The sequence below is a fragment of the Ostrinia nubilalis genome, chromosome 1, assembly GCF_963855985.1.
Source record: "Ostrinia nubilalis chromosome 1, ilOstNubi1.1, whole genome shotgun sequence".
Lineage (NCBI taxonomy): Eukaryota > Metazoa > Arthropoda > Insecta > Lepidoptera > Crambidae > Ostrinia > Ostrinia nubilalis.
Window position 1 is genome coordinate 8,874,001 of NC_087088.1, and position 21,006 is coordinate 8,895,006.

Here is a 21,006-nt window from a genome sequence, read left to right on the forward strand (position 1 = left end):
GTCAGATATCACCGTCAAAAGTAAGGAGGAAACGTACCTACCTATTGTAATTTTGTTTTGTGTTGGCGTCCCAATCCAATTGAGCACGCGCTTTGAGTCCCGAAAACGAAAATGGAGGACAAAAATAAATCTAAGTGAGTTGTAGGTATCTCTTGAATTTGTTTGGTCAAAACCCTCGGCTCAGATAAAAAATAAAATACTTTTGTGTGCGCAAATGCAAGCTTATAAAACGAGTAAGTAGGTAATAAGAATTTCATTCGTTTTAACGTTAGGTACGAATGAATCAACGGCAAAAACTTTGAAAATGAGCTGAAAATGTTCTTGAATATTTTTAAGTATATTACGAATCTTTATCATTTTCAAACTAAATATTTGAAAAACATAATTCTTGACTAGTTTTAGTATAGCTTGTATCCTACTTATCTACAGGATTAAATAATTACGTAGTACATAGATGCACTCGAATCTCCGAATCGTCTATGGCTGTAGGTAGACAGCCATAGACGACGATTCGGAGTATTCCTTTATAGCTCATAATAAGCCTGTAGTATCAATAACTTTTTTAATAGGAGCCGTGTGGTTCTAGCAATATACGAGTAAGAGTAGAATAGAACCTCCCCATTTGCTTCCTGGAAATTAGAGAAAGCTTACTCCTACAGTCATCATATAGTGATGACCATCATGACGATAATAAGATCTAACCCCATTTGAATCCGATAAATTAGAAAAAGCGTGCTCCTGGAGTGGACACTACATGATTTTAAATAAAAAACTTGAAAAAATCGAACTACCTAAAATTTTGTTTGCGAAGCGACTCTATTCGCTAAGAAATTTTAATAGACTACATGATGACCTGATGATGATGAGTTCTAATAATCTTCTATCACCTACCAGATCAGCAGCCTGGTGGCGACACGCGGCGAGGCGGCGGCGGGCGGGGCGGCCGTGCAGCGCGTGGGGGCCGCCGTCGCCTGCGCCGTCGAGCGCTTCGTGGCCGTCGGGGAGACCATCGCCGACGACAATCCCGACGTCAGGCACAGCATGGTGCTGGCTTGCAAGGAGGCGCGCGCTGCAGGTATTATTATTATTATTGGTTTTTGGGCCTTCATTTGCGCCAGCTCGACCAGGTTTGATCTATTGTGGCAGCCCTTGTGTTTAGAGTTCACTGTTTAGTCCCGTTGAGTCTATAAAGCTGCAGGTAAGCCTATGCTTCAAGATTCAGATGGCTTTAAGAGAGGTCACAAAAGAATATGACCATGCTTTAAGATCTCTGATTCGGTCTTCTTCTCGTCGTTCAGTCGTTATACCTACTCTTGCTCGATAGAATGGTCGAGGCCAGGTGTGTGACAAGACAAGAATTGTGGGCGGATAGTTACGTTGTTTAGCCATCTTTTCCTGTAGGTGGTGGAATTCTTGAAAAAATTCTCATGTAGTAGATTTAACGATATTCTTCTGTGTATTTATACTTTAAAAAGCTAGCCACAAACGAAATAATTTATTATTGACGGGATTGCTACCATCGACCTTAATTTCGAGTCTCCGATATTTCGGCACTGTACAAACGATGTAATTTTCAACTTTTCTCCTTCGTTTTGTAGAGCCGTAAGTAAACCGAATTAATATTCCTATATGTATATCAGACTCTCTAGAACGACCAGGGTTGGATATTATGAGGAGAGGCAAAAATATTACCTTCCAAAATGACCGGATCAGAAAATCAACATTTATTTATTTATTTATTTATTTATTAGGTACACCAACAAAGTCACATACATAATACAGTTCATAAATTTTAACATGGTTTAACACATGATACGTATATGACCTCAATTACAGGTATACACAGCATTTCTTTTTGCAATGTTAGGGTAATTATACACTAGTAAAAACAAAAATCAATTGAATAGAGTCTAGAGTTTAAGCACCGAACAATATAAAGGATTTAGTAATTGTTCATTTTGTTCGGTGCCTAAGTCGTTCCGAATACAGGCTTGAGTTTTGACTTAAATTTAGGGAGGCTGTCACCGAAAACGTCAAGACCGGTGTCTGTGTCTGGGTTGCCAGCCACCGCTTTATTATACGTTGCACACAACCGGTTAAGTGGCGAGTTTTGGCCTAACTTAGTTTTGCACAAAGGGATGTGAAAGAGGTCTCTACAGAGATAGCGAGAACTTTGCCTTGGAACACGAAAACGAATTTTTTCAAGTGAGTCTTGGGAAACTACCATGCCGTTGAGAAGTTTGTATAAGAAAAATAAGTCTAGCGTCTTGCGACGGTCGCATAGTTTCTGCATTTTGAAGAAATCAAGACGTTCTTCATAGCTGTTGCGCACGGTAATCTGACCGCGACTGACAAAAGCTAGATGTCGCGTGAAAGAGCGGTTTATTCTTTCTATTCTGTTGATGTGTGTGTTGAAAAAAGGATTCCATACTATGCTGCTGAATTCGAGAATAGACCTAACAAGGGAATTATAGAGAGCTATTTTGGCGTCAATTCGACGAAAATCTTTTGTGGCACGTTTGAGGAAGCCAAGCATACGGGAAGCCCGGTTGACGATGTTATTATAGTGCGATATGAATGATAACTTTTTATCCAGGATGACACCCAAATCTCTTATCTCATCAACCCTGCCAACCTGAGAACCATTTATTGAGTAAGAGGTCTGAAGAGGGATTCTTTTTTTAGTGAAAGTTATATGGTGACATTTTGCCACGTTTAAGATCATTTTATTGTCCTGGCACCACTGATAAACGGACTCTATCTTCTTCTTCTTAGTCGTTACGCTCTTGGCAGAGCGGTCGTGGTCACGTTGAGGCGTTGTTCACATCGGTTGTAGAGGCGGATACAACTCTCCGCACGATCTCCCTCCATCTCTCTCTATTGGCAGACTTTCTGGTGCAGTCACATAAGTCGTCTCCTACTGCTGCTCGGACGGACTCTATATCTTCCTGCAAAAATGCGGAGTCCTCCCAGGATTTAATTTCGCGGTATATTTTCATGTCGTCAGCAAACAGTGAACAATAACTGTGTTTTACGCGTAACATAATATAATCTCAGCGTATGCTGCTCAGGTATTTAATATTTGCAGCGCTGCCGTCACCCACGCCAGCCAAAGGCTTTTGTTTTCGAAGTAATTTTGGTTAATACTTACTTATTGCATTACTATATTCGACGATGTTTATTACTTGAACACCTAAAACTGATAATAAATCATAATAAATTAACAAATAACTAACATTGTACCGTATTTTAGTGCAAATGGCACTAAAATACGGTACAATGTTGGTTGTGGGCAAACAATGTCTTCTAAAAGACTTTTTAAGTACAGAAAAAGGACGCCATGTTTTGTTGCTTTTCACTAATTACTCTGTGGTGTAATTAGTTTTTAACAACCACCAACGCTGCAGCATTTCACTGTTTAATTGGTTGTTACTGAATTGTACCAATTATCATACATCATAGCAATTTGGCAAGATTAACTTAAAAAACATTAGTTTGTAGCAGTGCAAGAAGTAGGAAAAACAGTCTGAATACTGAAATGTTTATAATATACCCCTTGAAACAATTTATTATTTCTGATTTATTAATGGTACCATTCGTAACTATAAGGACAAATAGTGACTTGCGGTGATTATTGTTATTTTAAGTTAGCTTCTAATTTAAAAATACAAATTATATGGTTCATCCCCAAGCCTTTTATGGACTTGGAGCTGGAAACGACATAAATTTGCATACAAATAGCACAACTTTTGGGATAGTTTTCATTGCGCCATTTTGTCGAAATAGTTCCGTACGCAGGCATTTAATTAAACTGACTCACACACTAACATACTTTAAAACAGTATAATAAAGTTTAAAGTGTGATATACTTAGGTTATACATATAATATAACTACTACAAAGTTGACAAAGAATGTCACTTTACCTGAACTGAGAAATGTTCCCAACGTCATGATAATAATATGTAGATAACGAAGTTTTCATGGAACATTTTGTATGGAAACTTGGCGGAACGCCCAAATGTTGAAGTGTGGTCGTGATAGGAACAACGAAATTTAAAAAGCAGAGCCAATTTAAAACTTTTAACTACGTAATTATTATTTCAGAAGGATGTCGCCTGAAGTATTCATCGTTCCTTGTTACTGCTGCCATAAAAATGTAGTTATAAAACACGAGACACGAACTGGTTACATAAAACCAGTTTTTCAAATAATGTAAAAGAGATTAGTCGCCCAACCTCATCAGTTACAGTAATTTCATAAAATGTGTTTGGAATATTGAAATTTTTTGTCACATATTCCCAAATGGAAATCAGTGAAATTACATCTACCCCCGTACCATTTAGGAGGTTTTTAATCAAGGCGCGCGTGACCTATAAATCTCTCCGATATCTCCATTGTGCTAGGGCACCGTTACACGTAACGATCGATCGTCACGATTTATCGTTTCGCCGCTGTCCGAAGGGTCTGAAAAATTGAACTGTTGCGACTTTTTAATCGTTCCGTGTTATCCCCTTTCAAAAGGACAGACGAGCGCCTGAACGAATCTGGGGGCGTTCAAAAATTGTCCCCATTATTGAATGTCAAAGAATATCTAAAAAGTTTCACGTGTCAAAGAAAACAGATCCGGAAAACGCTGTACGACAAAATAGGTGTTGATTTTTGTGATTAAAATAGACTGGTACCAGTAAACAAAGATATGTCGTTATTTTCGTTATCAGCACTCATGATATTGACATACATACCTAGTATATATTCATATGGATATTTGTTAGAGACTGTTCTACCTATAACCTATGTATGACCTTTATACGATAACGAAGCAAAGACCCTTGGGGATACCCTCACTAAAGGTAAATGTTTGACTGATTTCACCCCGGCCTTATTTGATTTCAATTGCAAATCTCAGAATACATAAGTTACGTTATGTATTATGAATTGAACATGCGTATGTAGTGTACATGGGGAAGTTGTACGGCGTGAAGAAAAAAAAGTTTAACAAAAGTTTTGCTATAATATTAATTATTTTCCACATAAAATGTTTTGGGACATTTTTCAATTTGTCGTCATCTGGCGCTCTACCAATTCATACTTCATTTTCAGCAGTTTGTTTTAATTTTTCGAGATCAGAAGAGAACGCTGTCTTCTTGTCAAATAAATAAGCATCACGTTAATTCTGTTTAGACAGAAATAAGTAAGAGCCCATTCTGGCTCACATTGCTTTTGTGCTGAGCCGTAGCGCTTGACATCAATGAACATTACACGGGTCCATTCATAGATCTTAAAATAAAGTTACGATCTTCAGATAGAGATTGCGTTGTTATACAGTTAATAATTTTCGCATGAGCGGATTAATTTGAAAAGCGACTCAATCTTCAATTTAAATTGTAAATGGTTTGTCATCGTCCGTCTAATAAACTTCATTTATCACCAAAATCCTTATCAAGGTGTAACATTTCAAAGGGTTTCAAACTTGGACCGAACTAATCGCCAGATAAACTGAACTGTTGATCTTTGCCGATTCGCCCTTAATTTAAACTAAGTCTTATTGCGACGTTTGAAGCGGGTCGGGCGCACATTATGAAGGCCTGGCACGACGTAATTATCCTTGCATGCTCTGTGTTCGCGGAGAATGTATTGCTTGTGCCACCTCTCTACGTGGAGTATCTCCCGCCGACAATATGCGCAGTACGCGGCATAGTGAACGAAAGCCTTTATTTATACGGCGCTAGATGAAGCTGTGAGTAGGCTTACAGGAATATTATAGCTCCCTACTCGTATTGTGCGTCGATTGCTAGGGGAACTGGAGTTCAATTTGCTCTAGTTATTGCGATGCCAATTGATGAACAAACAAATTAATTCAAACAAAGTCATTTCAGTGGGTACTTAGTAGAGTACTACAAATTAAGTTTAGTAAGTATAATAATCATACTAGAAATGTCTTCCTGTAAATTGTTTCGTGTTGAGGAAGCTTAATTGCCTAGCTTTTAAAGAAGGTATTATGTAAGATTGTTCATGGGTTTGTATTTATAATCAAGGTAGAATATTTCAGGTTTATAAAACTGTACCGTTATTTCGAAACGAGGCTAAAACACTAAACCGGGTTACATAAGGTAGTTAAAGCAGGTTGGATTAACAGGTATTTATTTGCAAAGCACTTAACGGGCGCTATCTCAAATATACCTGCACCAAAGTTATCGCGCACTCGCCGGTGCCGCGCAGTATAAATTGCAGCACTGATAGTGCGACCAAGAACTAACTCCCGTTTGATAAATGCGCGCTGGCTCAGCTGGATATAATTAACAATATTAATGACGAGCTAAATCTGATCTGGAAAACCATTTTGTCAAAAATACTACGACACTTCAGAATCTGGGGCGTTAGATTAAAATATCGATATTGTTCATGGACTGGGATGGAATGATTTTTCGGTGTAATAACCGGTAACACGGATAAGACAGATTTAATAAATTGAAAACGAGCTGTTGCGGACAGCCGCTCGGGCGTGCGGAAATAAGACAAACCTTCGGTTAAAATGAAGATATATTTCTGCAAATATTGCCCACAACGGCTATCAAAATCATAAACTTCAGAACTAAACAAAAGGTATCAAAAGTAATAAAAAAAAGTATAAAAAACATAGACAATATAAAAAAGAGGTTGGTCCACCAATCGGTTCCCAACACGAGCTTCAACAAAAAATATTTAGATTTTCAATTACTCTGACCTTCGTCGAATAGGTATCACTTACCTATCATAAAATTAATTTGTATCATGATATCTTTATTAAAACCTTTAACGTAAAATCAAGGTTGCCCTTTTCCAAACCCTCATAAATTTGTGTCAACAACCTGACCCGAATTTTAATGCTTCGAGCTATTAACGGATCCAGCATACCAACAAACAAAAGATCCACACAATGGGACCCTCGCCCCCCATGCCCGTTCTTCCCTCCTTTAGGACAAGAGCCATTTTGTAAATCACGACTATTATCAAAATAATGTCGCCTGCCTATACAAATGATGTAATGTTAGTTACAGTAAACGTCGATTGAACCAATTACCTACGATATTGCTTTTCAGGGAAATACACGAAATAAAAAGTGAATAGGTTCGTTTTGAAACATTAACTAAGGATGATTATGTTTTAATATCACAATAAGATTCTCAAAGAAATAGATAGTAAAAATGTTTATTTATTTGAATAAAGACTCGTGTTAGAAGTTGGAATGCAGCCAACTCTCTGGTTGCTATCTAAAATGAAACGAACTACATTGTCTCTCCGGAATATGTCACTAAGTTTCTAAATTTTTCAAAAGATTTTTAGTCAATCCTTTATTTGGTCACTATAGCTCATACAGGCACGTCTAGTTTTGGATTGTAAACATTTTAGAGTTCAACCTTTTCCTTAGGTGGGTCACAAAGTCACATCAAGGTTACAGCCCGCACGAAATAAAAAATTTAAAAAAATATCCCAAAAAGTTATAAACATGCTTAAAATAGTAACTCTTGTAAACCACGCACAGGAGTCGCGATTACAATCATTGCGACTCCGGTATAAATCACTTTTCTTTTATTCCGCTTTTTATGGGGTCATTTTTACGACTAATAAATTAGTTATACGACACTAAAAGCCTATTTCGTGAGTGGATCTGATTTAGGACCCTGCGAATACAGCCCAGGGCTTTAAGGCAAGGTGAGAAAGGCTATTTGTAATCTGACTAATCTAATTAGTTGGATAAATTCACAGGCAGAAACAGGTCACCTGAATTTGTCATAGAGCCAAAAATTAGCACAACTACTAAATCCATAATTTTATATTTTTATACCAAAGACAAAATAGGTAGGCAATGCATTTTAAGTTAGCTCGTAATTTATTTAGACCACTCGTATAAATAAAATAATAATTCTTTATCAAGAATTAAACAAAACTAAGCCCCTTTTAATGTAATATTCTGAAGTGAGAGTCGATTCTTATTTTCCCCTATATAGTCATGAAAATCGTCTCTATAACCTATAACCTCAATCTTCGTATAGTAAATACTCGTTATGATGAGTAACGAAAGGTCTCGACAGGTCGAAAAACCAACATATTTTACTACGTAAATAAAGCCTTGCAGTGCGGATCTAACGCCAAAAAACTAAAGGCGACGAAGCGGCACCGGTCAGCGTAACAAGATTATCCCAGATCGAAACAAATCTAATAAATACCAGGTGTCGACGGTGGCCTTCGAGCCTCCACTCCGCCGTAATGGCCGGCACTATTCTTCAGCAAATCTATTTGTTTACGAAACAAAATGTAATCCATTTCGATGCGCATAAAGTAGACAGCACTCAGACAAATTGTTAACTTTGTTAGTCAAACATTCTTGTTGAGTATGTTATTATTTAGCTAGTTGTAGTTAGCGACTCTACATGTGTGGATTTTGTAATTGGTCATACCTATTCTAATAACGCGCTTTTTCTGATATTATGTCGTATCAAATCTAAATGTTTCATTGTATGACTGTTACATTGTATGCTAATGATAGAATTATGGAATAAATTCATTTTTCTTTTCTAGTGCGCTGTCTGGCTTCATAAGCGCACACATTATAATTAAGGGTATAATTAGAACGGTTTACCTACGTGACTTACACAAGAACAATAAAGCACTAACCGCACTGGGGTAAATATCCCCTCGGCTAACACTTGTTGGCCGTCTTTATGGGCAGGCCTATAATAACACACTATAATAACTTGCCCTACACGCGAGCCAGCAAACATTTTAACTGTTCACACAATTCGGGAACACTCCCCGCTCGTGTCCCATCAGGATGTAAGGAAACATCCACGGGATATAGTTTTTAACATTGTGTAAATGTGTATCAATAAAAAGGAAAATTAGCAACCAACAAAGAGTTGAAAATGCTACGACATTTTCAAATGTTAGTACCAAGCTATTGTGTGATAATAATAATAAATTAAGCCTTCGATCGTAATGAATAATATATAAATCTTATTGTAATAAGCTGATGGGTTTGATATAAAGTTCTTTTTAAGGCTAATAGATTTACATTGGCGACGCGCTTCCCTTCATTGCGTCACGTTGTCTAAACGATAACGATTGATGAAGGGCTGTTAATTGGACGTCTTTTGAACATGGAGCCCAAAGAAGAACGGTCATCTGTGACCCTGGCCCGACAGAAACGAGACATACCTCAGTTTTTTTGTCATGTCTTAATTAGTTAAATTATATATTTTTTATATTCGAAATCTATGTATAACACTAAAATATTACCCTTTGTTTTTGTTCAGGCGTTATACAAAAACTAATACAAAATGCCTATTTATCACCAAAATTGGTAAATGTGTGTACCTAAATGTCTATTACAGCTGCTATGGAATGTATCTAGGTGACCTGGAGATACAGCCGGATTATACAGGGTGGAAACGAGAAGTTACAAAATCCAAAAATTCAATGTTACCAGCTTCCATAATCTGTAACCTATTATTGGTACCATTTGAAAGAGCTCGTGAAGCACTTTCAGAATCAGTAACTAGTTTTTCGATATCTTGTATAGTTTAGAAATAATCGAGTGAGAGCACTTATCGTTCCATATGTATAACCACCCTGTATAATCCGGCTGTATCTCCAGGTCATCTAGATACATTCCATAGCAGCTGCAATAGACATTTAGGTACATACATTTACCAATTTTGGTGATAAATAGGCATTTTGTATTAGTTTTTGTATAACGCCTGAACAAAAACAAAGGGTAATATTTTGGTGTTATACATAGATTTCGAATATAAAAAATATATAATTTAACTAATTAGGACATGACAAAAAACTGAGGTATGTCTCGTTTCTGTCGGGTCTGGGTTTTTTTTGTATGGGGCGTGACCGTTCTTCTTTTGCGAGTAACTCGGTGAACCGGACCGCTGGGGACAGCCACAATTATTTATACCTACAGCTCAGTATTGATTGACTACGATAAAATACAATTTGAAAGAAAGACCCCAAAATAAAAATAAAGTACTTACCTATCATGTTTCTTCTTAAACCTTCTTAAAAAATTTATACCGCAGCATAAAAACCTTGCTCTTCCTCACGCAGAACCCTAAACTGCGGTGACCTTTTAAAGAAGTGCAAAGAAAGTTTCCACTCCAGACCCAAATTTCCCGGAGCGACCGCAGATTCGCACGCCCTCTGCTGTCGCCGCGGAGACCGCAACCAAATTAATATAAAACAACACGTAATCCAGTGGAGGCTCCTTCATTTAATTTCCATAAACATGATGGAATTCCTAAACACCCGGTAAATATAGAACTATTCTGACGTTTAGTTCACGGCCATACAAAATGGAATGACCTTAAAATAAAGTGTAAAGTTATCAAGCTGAAAATCTCGGCCAGACTTTGACCGAGCCAAGCCTAGGATCAAATTAATGGGCGTTTCAAAGCCAGTTGAGATTTATTTCTTTATTTGGCTTCAATTATTTAAAGTAGCAGAACTTTCACACGTAGTTACGAGTTTTACGTTGACGTGCACTATGGCAATATTTACGTGATACCAACGCGCATTATCGATTTTTATGATTATTTACCACAACCACCGCCGACGCAATAGAGAAATTGTGATACTAAATAGCAGCGTAATTTCTAATCTGTATCCCGAAATTCGTTCGTTAAAACTTTAACTAAGTGTAGGAAGTTCCCACGGCCAAATAACCCAGGCGCGGGCAAGCCGCAAATTTGCACGCGCTCGCCTGTCTCCCCGAACCCGCAACCAAATTAATATAAAACGCTTAGTTATCTATCGAGATTTGCTTCTTCATTTATCTTTCTTGTTCGGGAAATTAAGCAAGTTTGTTAAGGAACCCTTATCGATGGCAGGGTTAATCCGCAAAGAAAACTGGTTGGATTACTTCATTAGTAAAAATACAAACAAACATAATTGACGAACGGGATCAATTTGTCTCTATTTTTGGTTTAAATATTGTATTTAATTGCAGGCATTGGATATCCAATTATTGGAAGGAAAATTCCCTAAAACAATTTGAAACACTACAATAAGGCAAGGCTTTCGACAGAGATAGATAACGGCCATAAGGCCTCGAAAGAAAGAGAATTTGTACAAAACAACGCGGGGACCTGGATTAATTGGGGACATCCACAGATTGTTACAAAACAAAAGCAACTTTTTTATTTGCGAACGCTTGTGAAATAGCACTTTGCATGGATTTAAGAGTTATTTATTTAGGAATACGAAATCCTGTAGAGTATTTTTCTGATCGGTTTTCGAGTGCATCGCTTTGAAACGAATTTAAATCCAATTTACTCTGCAGGAAAGGCGAAAACGTGCAGGTTCTTCAATTTACCCTCACTGAACTTGTTTTGTACAACACAATTTACGAGCTGTTAGCATAAAGTTTTCTTAATAAAATATTTTCACGATATGAAGAGTAAGATAAGTTAATTTCTCTCGGAAAAGAGTTTCATCCACACTTAGTAGATAAATAATGCAAAAACTTCGCATGAAAACAAACTTTCACCGAGTGTAAAATAAGTTGTTAGATTATGATGGCTTTTGTGTGAAAATTTTAAGGAGTGGAATACCTTTTGTAATATTTTTAATGAAAAAGTAATGGCTTATTTATCACAAATAAGCAATGTAAGCAAGTGTAACTTAATATTCTATACTATATGTAATTTTGAGATTTGAGCAGTCCTAAAAAGCAATAAAAGCAATAAGACAGTCAAAACCGTGGGGCGTTACACCAAAAACTTTATATAACATAGAGTATAATAGGTTCACTATGCTATACGAAGGGCAGCAATTTTACTATTGTAGGTATTTGATAGGCATAGAAAATATGTATTGGACGTGACTGTACACGTATTCTTACCTCCGAAACTAGGGCCGCCGTAAAGTCTGCGTCACGTGGGATTTATCTGCCGACCTCCTAGTAAATTCCAATTTCTATTTTACTACGCGAGCAGAATGCATAAAGTTTATTGCAAACATAAATGCTTATTGGAAGATTGATGTAGTGTCGTACCTGCTTCTTGACCCAGAGCCCTTATCCTCAAAAAAGTAAATCGCAGCGTCCAACTTTAGTCTTAAAATGTTGCTGAACCTATCATTGAAATGTAGCTTTTACTCCTATCCTCCTGTATTTTATTAAGTTTACTGAAGAATTATTTCGAAACTAAAAAAAACTACTAACACCTGACCGACTACGACACCTGGCCTTCTTAAACATATCATCTGTATTTCTAATTCAGCCGAATGCGATTCTCGTGCCCCAACAAAAATAGGTTCATTGCAGATTCCATCTCTTCTCTCGACATAACCATAAATAGAGGAGCGGAGCGGAACGGAGGAGAGGAGAGCTGTACATACATCTGATATTGTTGATCTGGTATCTATCCTATTGATTCATGGACCACTTTCCATAGAAATTGCATGTGCTTCGCTTCGTGAATTAGGTATGTAGGTACTCTTTTTTATCAAAAAATACCTACAATCCTACTTATTATTTCTTAACATTTTGCTCTCAGCTTTTAAAAAAGCGTGAGAACTAAATTAGTACATTAATTGATCTACATGTATTTCTCGACCACAAAAGACTTAACAAGCTATTTCGGAAGCCATATATTCATGGGATTTGCCGCTATCAAACATTTATTGGCAGTAAAACCTTTAAATTCAACCCCAAGGCTGTGGTTGTAAAATATCAACTTGAAATGATAATATTAACAATTTCGTAAGGTCTTTCACGTCATATAAACCAACCCTTCGCTATTATTCGAGTCAGACGGATACAGGCCTAGCTTGTTCGAGAATTTGTAAAAACTAAAAGTTGGTAAAGCTTTATTGGATAACCGCATAAACTCTAAGTCTTCGGTCGCATCTAACTTGCCCTAGAAAAGTTTTATCTCGGAAGATATCTCCCACCCGATATTTATATCTCTGACATCGACAGACAAGTTTCATTCACTGGTCTTGATATAGCGATTGCCAAGTAAATTGAAATAGTTTATAGCGCACTTCGACTCTTGTAAATAAAACAATTCAGTTTACTCGATATCTGTCGGCTCTAAAGGATTACAAATCTATAAATTAACTTCAAAGTTTATTCTCTTGTTATGAAGGATTGATTTATAGACCAAACTAACCAGTTTGAATAATTCAATATATTCTAGTATCTAGGTAGTAATAATTCAGTTATGCAGTGTCTTTTGTAGAAAGTTCGCTAACAGACTTGAAGCCACTATAGTATAGCATGAAATAAACTTTTCGCATTAATCTGACCCAAACATTAACATCCGGTATGATGAGATGAGATGAAATACTCCTCTTTAACATAATAATCTTGTTAACGAAAATAAGCCCCCGGGGCAAACTCCAAACATAAAAAGGGTTGGTCTAAAGGCATAGAAAATATTTATTTGTAAAGCACAAAACATTATCCGGTAAATGAGCAAGCTCTCATGGCGTAATTACTGCTGCCGTGTGGGGGAGGAAATAACCCCACGAATTTCATTTCATTCAACTCAACTACACTTGGACGTGTGAGTAAAATCGTCTTAAGCCGTACTCAAAGTGGAGTTCCCTAGGGAAATGCTGCCTTTAATTCACTCACTTGTTCACACTCTACCCACTGAGTTCTCTTTAGAAGGTCTTTCAAAGCGGAACCCTACGAGATCACTCAAAGAGGCAAATCAAAGCGAGTCTTTCTTTCGCAAGCAATTGAAACTGAGATCATGCAAAGTTTCATTTTGGTAACACAAACAACCATTTCATTACTTTAAATCACAATTGTTGACTTACCTAACTGTTTAGTTTCAAGCAGTATTTAGTAACATATAAATTCGGATTGCCGTCAACTTAACCCTAATATTTGCACATTGCATTTCACCGGTGGTTTTATTTACGATCCCGGTGGGCAACCAAATAGAAGTAACGGGCCAAGTCGCCCTAAAGTTTACAGCAGTATAAACTGGCTTCAGCGCTCATCCCAAGTGGCGGGCGAGTCGCTCATTGAATAAAAGTGCGGCGGAGCCAACGACGCGTGAGTTGCGATAGAGACAACGTTCATTGCCTGGAGACAAACAAGTTTGCACGCTTCTAAAAATCACGCGTGGCTTTTTAGTCTTATATTATGGAGACATATTACAATGATGCTTGCGACAGAAGGAGTAAAGTTTTTACTGTTTACGTGAAGCTGTAATATCAACCCATGCTTCAAAGTTATTTATATTTTATTTTATTAATTTGAAAACTTTATATCTTTGAAAATTACCAACATTGCTTTTGTTTCTGACTGTACGTCGTTAAGTGAGTTAATGTCGCAGTTAATTCGAACGAGTCCACTGGCAGTCTAAAGAAATAGCCCTTCGGCATAAACAAGTGTTTTATTTGCCTCCGCACAATACTCGTAAATACCGAGAGCAAAATGGAGACCACTCAACAAGACTATTCAAGACGTGAGCTTTTAGATTTTAAACTACGAATGTTCTGCTACGACGAAAAATTCTTGACACACTCATTTTTGAGGCCTCAGCCTCGAATTTAGCGGGCAGCGGGGCGGCGGCGGTAGCGGCGCGGGAGCGGCAGGATCTTATACGTAAAATCAAATAGACCGGTTCTCGAAAACAGCGGCGCGGGAGCGGGCAACGAGCGGGCAGCGGCGCGGGAGCGGGCAACGAGCGGGCAGCGCACTCCTTCTTTTGCCCACAATAAATCGAGCGTTAGGAATAAATTTGAATCGAAATAAAATTGTCGCCGTTGTTCAGACATTTCGTTTGCGAATAAAAACAAATATCTCGACAACACAACCCCGAACACAACACTTCGCCGCTAAAGCGCCGCGCGAGCTACCCGCTTGTTTCGAGAACGGGTCTGCGTTGCCCGCCCCGCTCCCGCGCCGCCGCCGCTCCCGCCCCGCTGCCCGCTAAACTCGAGGCTAAGGCCTGAAGCCTCTTTCTACAAGGCTTTTTATTCGTCCAAAATTTTGTTCCACCAATCTCTAGAAGAAAATGACATGTCCCATATACCTAAAGATGCACATGACCTTACTGTTCTTAAAATTAATGAGAAATTATTAATTTTAATACATGTGCTTAATGTGTACTACATGGTTAAACTGGATCTGGCAGTCTAATTAAAGTGTTAAACTTTTAATTACTAAATTACAGTCGCAATGCCCGTAGTACCCTTGAAAAGAGCCTTCTATTTTACGGTAAAATTAAAATTCCACGCTAGCAGCAGCGCGGGGCTTGTTCATTTAATGCAATTTCAAAAGTCAATAAAAATATGTAGAGCGTTTGCATCGTATGCAGCCGTGCGATTGGCATCGACGTTTGCAATGCAATTTGCATTACATGAACCAATACACGATAAAACGAGCGATTTCGTTAGCGAGCGTTTCAACTGTTGTTGAACACGTATGATCAGCATAAAAAGATGGAGTGTCGTGATACTGATAGCATTCTGCAAGTGCCAGAATGTGCCATGGAATCATCAGTTGCACAATAACCGTACCCCAGAATTAGAATTCGATTGTGGATGCTCCAACTCGTGTTTAGAGCAGTGTAAATTATTAACTGTAGTTTCCCTAAATTTCCCGCTGAATCTTCAGCCTATTAGAAATAAGGCGATTAAGAACGATTCGATGACTAATGCCATTTCATGCAGTATCAAAGCAAATCGTACTACAACTGAATTATCGTGAGGTTCTGATCCTCCTTGGCTTTGAGTTGGAACTATGCGAGTAACTGCATCTACTCTAACCACTAAATGTGTCAGAATTTAACCACATTTAGTGGTCATACTACGACTAAAAAGGTAAATATATGGTTAATTGAAGTTATGTAAACGCTACGTCCCATTTTATTAAAAAAAACCAACCAATATTCCAACCCGTTTGTGGTTATGGAGCTATAAATTCCAAAATGCATAATATTAAAGGTTAAAAAGGATTTTCACAAAAGCCCTCAGCCGTTTCCATGAAAATGAATGTGGATACCTACAGCCGACAATCATTCCGAAATCCCTGTGCGTAAAATATATTAAGTTCCATAAAATAGCATAATAAATTCCAAATCTCGTTTTGTCCGTAATTTTTTACGAGGGTATTTTTCGGGTGGCACCAGTCGGTAGATGGGTTCCATAAAACGACCATTTATAAGAGTTGCGTATGAACTGTTCGCGAGAATTAACTAGAGATATTCTTCTAATACAATAGTCCTACTTTATAGAACTATTGTATTTCATAGAGCACTATTTTTTGCCCTAAGAGGTTAGTTCAGATGTGATAGAGATGCCCGTTGATTCAATGCTTCGATATTTCATGGTTCCGTAAAATAAAATTATTTTACTTTTTACCAGATTTGGCCCTTAAAATATTATGTACAATAAGCTAGGTTCTCATGGCACCCTCATTGAAATATCCACTACACGTTTATTGCTCCTTCACAATAATGGCTAGAAAGGCGTGCGCCTATTATTGGCATAAATCCGGCGTAACGTTCCGGCGCGATCCGGCGGCGCGTCCGCACGCATCAGCATAATGCCGCGATAATGTGCTCTCGACCAGCGCCTTGCGGATTATGGCCCCGAGGATCCTCTCCCAAATAAGCTCTTTATGCCTACTCAACTATCCTTTGTAGAAAATGGATCCCTATTTCCTTTTCAGGCCAAAACATACAAAACAAAAACACAATACCTCGGTACTCGTAAAATCAGACGGCAAACATAAAAAAATATTGCATTTTCCTAATTTATATCAGCAAAAGCAATTGCTGCGATGATGAAGTTTTATAACCCGTGACACAGGTGCTGAAGTTATTCGTTATCTTAACACCACGATGTAAAACACCCACTCAGAGCAAGCGTAAAAAACCAATTTCCTAATGGAATTCTGAATTTGCGATCGGGCCACCCAATGGTTTTCCGCAAAGAACAATGTCATCAAAATTTATCAAAGTAAAATTGTCACTTTCCCCCTTGAGCTGTCAATTCCCACAGGCGTTTAATTTAAAATTTAATTTTAAGTTGTCGCGCCAGCGTTATTTATTCGCGACAAGCGGATCGCCTTGTTCGCACTTGGCAGCCTGATGATAACGAATCGATAACAACAACACAACACGCTTTAGAATGTTTTGTTTAAGAACAATACAGTATTTCATAAGTAAAACAATGTTAGGCTCCGTCAATGTGATTGGTAACTTCTAGCTTTGTCTTGTTTGCATATATTTTTATGCCCAGTCAGCGATAATAACGACTACGAATAATGTTTTTAAACTCTATGACACCATTATGATTTGGGAAAATAAAATTATTATATGAATCAGGTCATTTTCCTCAAACTTCAAGCACATTTTCTTTTTCCTACAAAATTAAGACCTTTCAGAATAATATCAATATAACAATTCCATGTCGTGTCGTGACAAAAACAGTTCCAAGGCGCGCGCCCCGCACGCACGATTGGCTACTACAAAATGTTCTTCGGAAATTTTATTACCGCATTTGGCTCTAGTTTGCTTGAGTGTCTACTTATTTGCGTTTCATTGCCAACTGACAACCTTTGTGTGGATGCCAACGACTTCCTCTGCCCCCTAACATGGCACGGCTTATGAACTACTGGGCCAATTTTGGCATCTCTGTTTATTTATGTCTTACCTAAGCCCATTTAATTAGAGGGACACGCATTTACATCAAGTTTTGAGTTTGAGTAAACTATCCAAACATTAATATTGTCACCAAGTTTCCTAATAGAGTAGTTATCAACGTTAAACGACACTCTCCTAACTTAATAGCTTCATAACGTGGAACGTATAATGTTCAAAAGGAAAAGTAAAAATTCCAGAAAGTGTAAACAAGGGAATTTGTTATCCAAACCCACAACTTTAAGTAGGTAACTTCAAGCAACCCATAAGAAGATGAGGGAAAAGATGCGTGGATTTAACTTCAAATAACCTTTTTTATTTCAGGTAGAAAAATATTTTGTTTATTTTTCAGTGCTATAAAGCCGACTTATATTTCTTCTGAAAATTAAGTTTTTCTTTTATTTTTCCAAATGTATTTTACCGCTTTAATTTTAAGATGAAGATACTTTTTCATATAATTATCTTATTCATATTTTTATGGTACGTAAAAGTTACCACTTAAAAACTTCTAAAGTGTAGACTTACCATTTTCTATGTTATGCCTGAAATTGGGCCACCACACCAGTGAACTATGTCAAATTCAAACTACTAAGTTTCTAAGTTTAATGGTCTCCGAGCGAAGTAGCCGCCACAATGTACGCTATAGCGGTTTAGTTAGAACCACCTACTAACATAAACGAAACTATTTTCTAAACTGTAAAGACGTTTTAGTCAAAGCCATCTTTTAATTTGCAACAAAGTTTATAATTCAAACACGTTTCAAAACAAGCAGCATGACTCCTAAAAATATATGAAAGAGTTAGATATCTATATAGCCTCTACGGAATTAAGCTTAAAAAATCTGCAGTTAATAAGGTACTTTTTCTCTCAAATCTTTTATCTTACGTCTCTAGAAATGCGAAGTTAATGCCGTCAGTCGTAAGAGCAAACTACAAATGACCACAAGTTTACAAGACAAGTGTATGTTCTGCAGGAAGTTGTACAACTTAGAATGTATTCTGTAGAGCTAGCAGACCGAACTTGTTTTGGTCTTGGCATAAGTTTCTGTACAAAGTTGCCCTCTGTTTAATTAAACTGTCCCAGCCAATACTCTTTAGTCTTTATACGTTGCAATAGATTGGTGGGTGCAGAACAAATTAGTTGAATACTTTGTATTGACAAAGACCATAAAGTCAAGTTAAAGCTGGCACACATAACCCTATTATAGCCTGACCAGGAACATAAAAACCCTGGCATAGAGGCGCTTCAATTGCATTTGATAGTGCAACACTGAGTACAGTCGTACATGATTGTGTTAAATTTATAGGCTAAATTTATGTATCAGGATTAGAGATGAAACGGATAGTTGTTTGGCCGGATACCGGATACCGGATATCCGGCCAGCTGCTAGGCCGGATAGCCGGATATCCGGCGGCCGGATAGTTGGCCCATTGTCTCGTTGCATGTCGTGACGAGTTTAGCGCCGCACAAGTGCTTCGAAGGGGATCAGTGGGTATTAGTAGACTAGACTAGTCACACTTTTCGAAAATCTAATCCGTCCGAATAGAATGTCAGATTTTGCCACTTGTCTAGGGGGCAGATCAACGGGCGATTTCGGTTGCTATCGTGCGTGATTGAATAGCGAAAATTAAATTAGTTTACTTGTTGCGTAATCTGACTGAACTGCATGCATCATGTCATCAAACCATCAGTGAAAAAAAGATCGCCTTTTTTATTTGGCAATATTTCGACACTAACAGATATTTACTATTTATGTATTCATCATTAGAGTGAATAGCCCAGAAAGAGAAATTAGTTTTTTGAAAGACCTTAATATGGCTTTTGTAACTTTTTGGACTTTAAACAAAAACCGTCATTATTATAAGCCATTTTATTGATATTTACCTCAAAGATTAATGTATTTCATTTTATTAATAGAAAATTGTCGTAGATTTTTAATATCCGGTATCCGGCCGGATAGTGAGTTACTATCCGGTATCCGGCCGGATAGTAAATTTAGGCCGGATATCCGGCCTACCGGATAGTTACCGGATATCCGTTTCATCTCTAATCAGGATTCAGGATTACGGGCTAATTTGATATTTTCATAAATTAACGAAAAATATTATTAAAGGTAACCTTGTTTAAATAAATTAAATGAAACCATCAATCGAGCTAGTAGGATTTATTTTATTATTCATCAATAATCAAATTCAGAACTTGAATATTCAATTGCAATGTCTGCTCATGAACGCTTCAAACTCGGTACTTCTTTCCCAATTCCATAAAATTCAAAACTTAGAAAGTGACAAAAAACTTTAAAATAGGTAGTTGAAACAGACTACAGCTAATTTTCATAGTGGACTGTACTATACGATAAACATGTCAGTCAATTTGACAACCTTTGTCGGAAACATTATTCAATGAAAATATTGTCCGAACCCTTATTATTTCTCTTCGACAAATACATTAACACATCGTGAACCACTTTTCTTTCACGACTATAAAAATATTTTAGCAATTTAATTCACAAAATCAATTGCAAACATTTAAAATAAAGTTTGTTTACACTTTGACAACAATAGACTGACATGCAAGGTGACATGTCAATGAAGTTTTCAGTTACTGTTGCCATTAAAAGAAATTAGTACCATTAGTTTTCCGCAACATGGCGAGGGTTTTTATGTTCCTGGTCAGGCTATATTACATTATACTGAAGCCACAGATATGGATAGATGTAGCATGTGTCAAAAATTGTATGAAGCCGAGCGTGCCACTTTTTAAACGTCATTAGTGTCATTTTAGCGAATTTTAGTGATTGCCGCAACGTAAAAGTAATCGTATCATCGTACTGCATTCGCAAAGTCATCGAAAGATATCGTATGAATCGATTCGAAAATTAATTAATTCCGATAAAACTGATATTTAGTTATATTTATAGCTAGTCTGACTGTGGATTAAAATAATTTTGTAGCGGTAGACTTTATTCTACATTATTAATTTGCAAATAATATTTTTGTTGTTGTGCCTAATGTTTATGAAAGTAATGATTGTTATTCCATTATGTTAAATAGTACTACTAGTAATTCATACTTAATTCCATACTTTGAAATATCCTAGTAAGTACCTGACCTAGTTTTATAAAATAAAGACTATTTACTCAAGCTTTTTATTTTTAATAAATGTAAAAATGCGTAGTTTTGCCAATACGTTTTGTTTCATAAAGCTAAGTCAGGTACCTAGTTTTGAAGATATTTCTAAACGACAAAATTCTGTGGTAAAAAACGTTCGAAGTGAAAATGAAACACAAAAGATTTTTCTTCATAATTATAATAAGTGCAATGAATAGTATTGTGCTTTAGACGAGCCCTA

General features: G+C 37.1%; 1 protein-coding gene across 1 annotated transcript in view; it reads left to right on the forward strand.

The window, feature by feature from the left end:
• Positions 1-479: 479 nt before the first annotated feature.
• LOC135071970 (alpha-catulin) overlaps positions 480-21,006 on the forward strand; it is an 85,209-nt gene continuing 64,682 nt past the window's right edge. Inside the window, exons 1-2 of the mRNA XM_063966205.1 lie at positions 480-485; positions 895-1,075. Coding sequence (XP_063822275.1) covers positions 480-485; positions 895-1,075 — 187 coding nt within the window. The remainder of the gene's footprint in view (positions 486-894; positions 1,076-21,006) is intronic.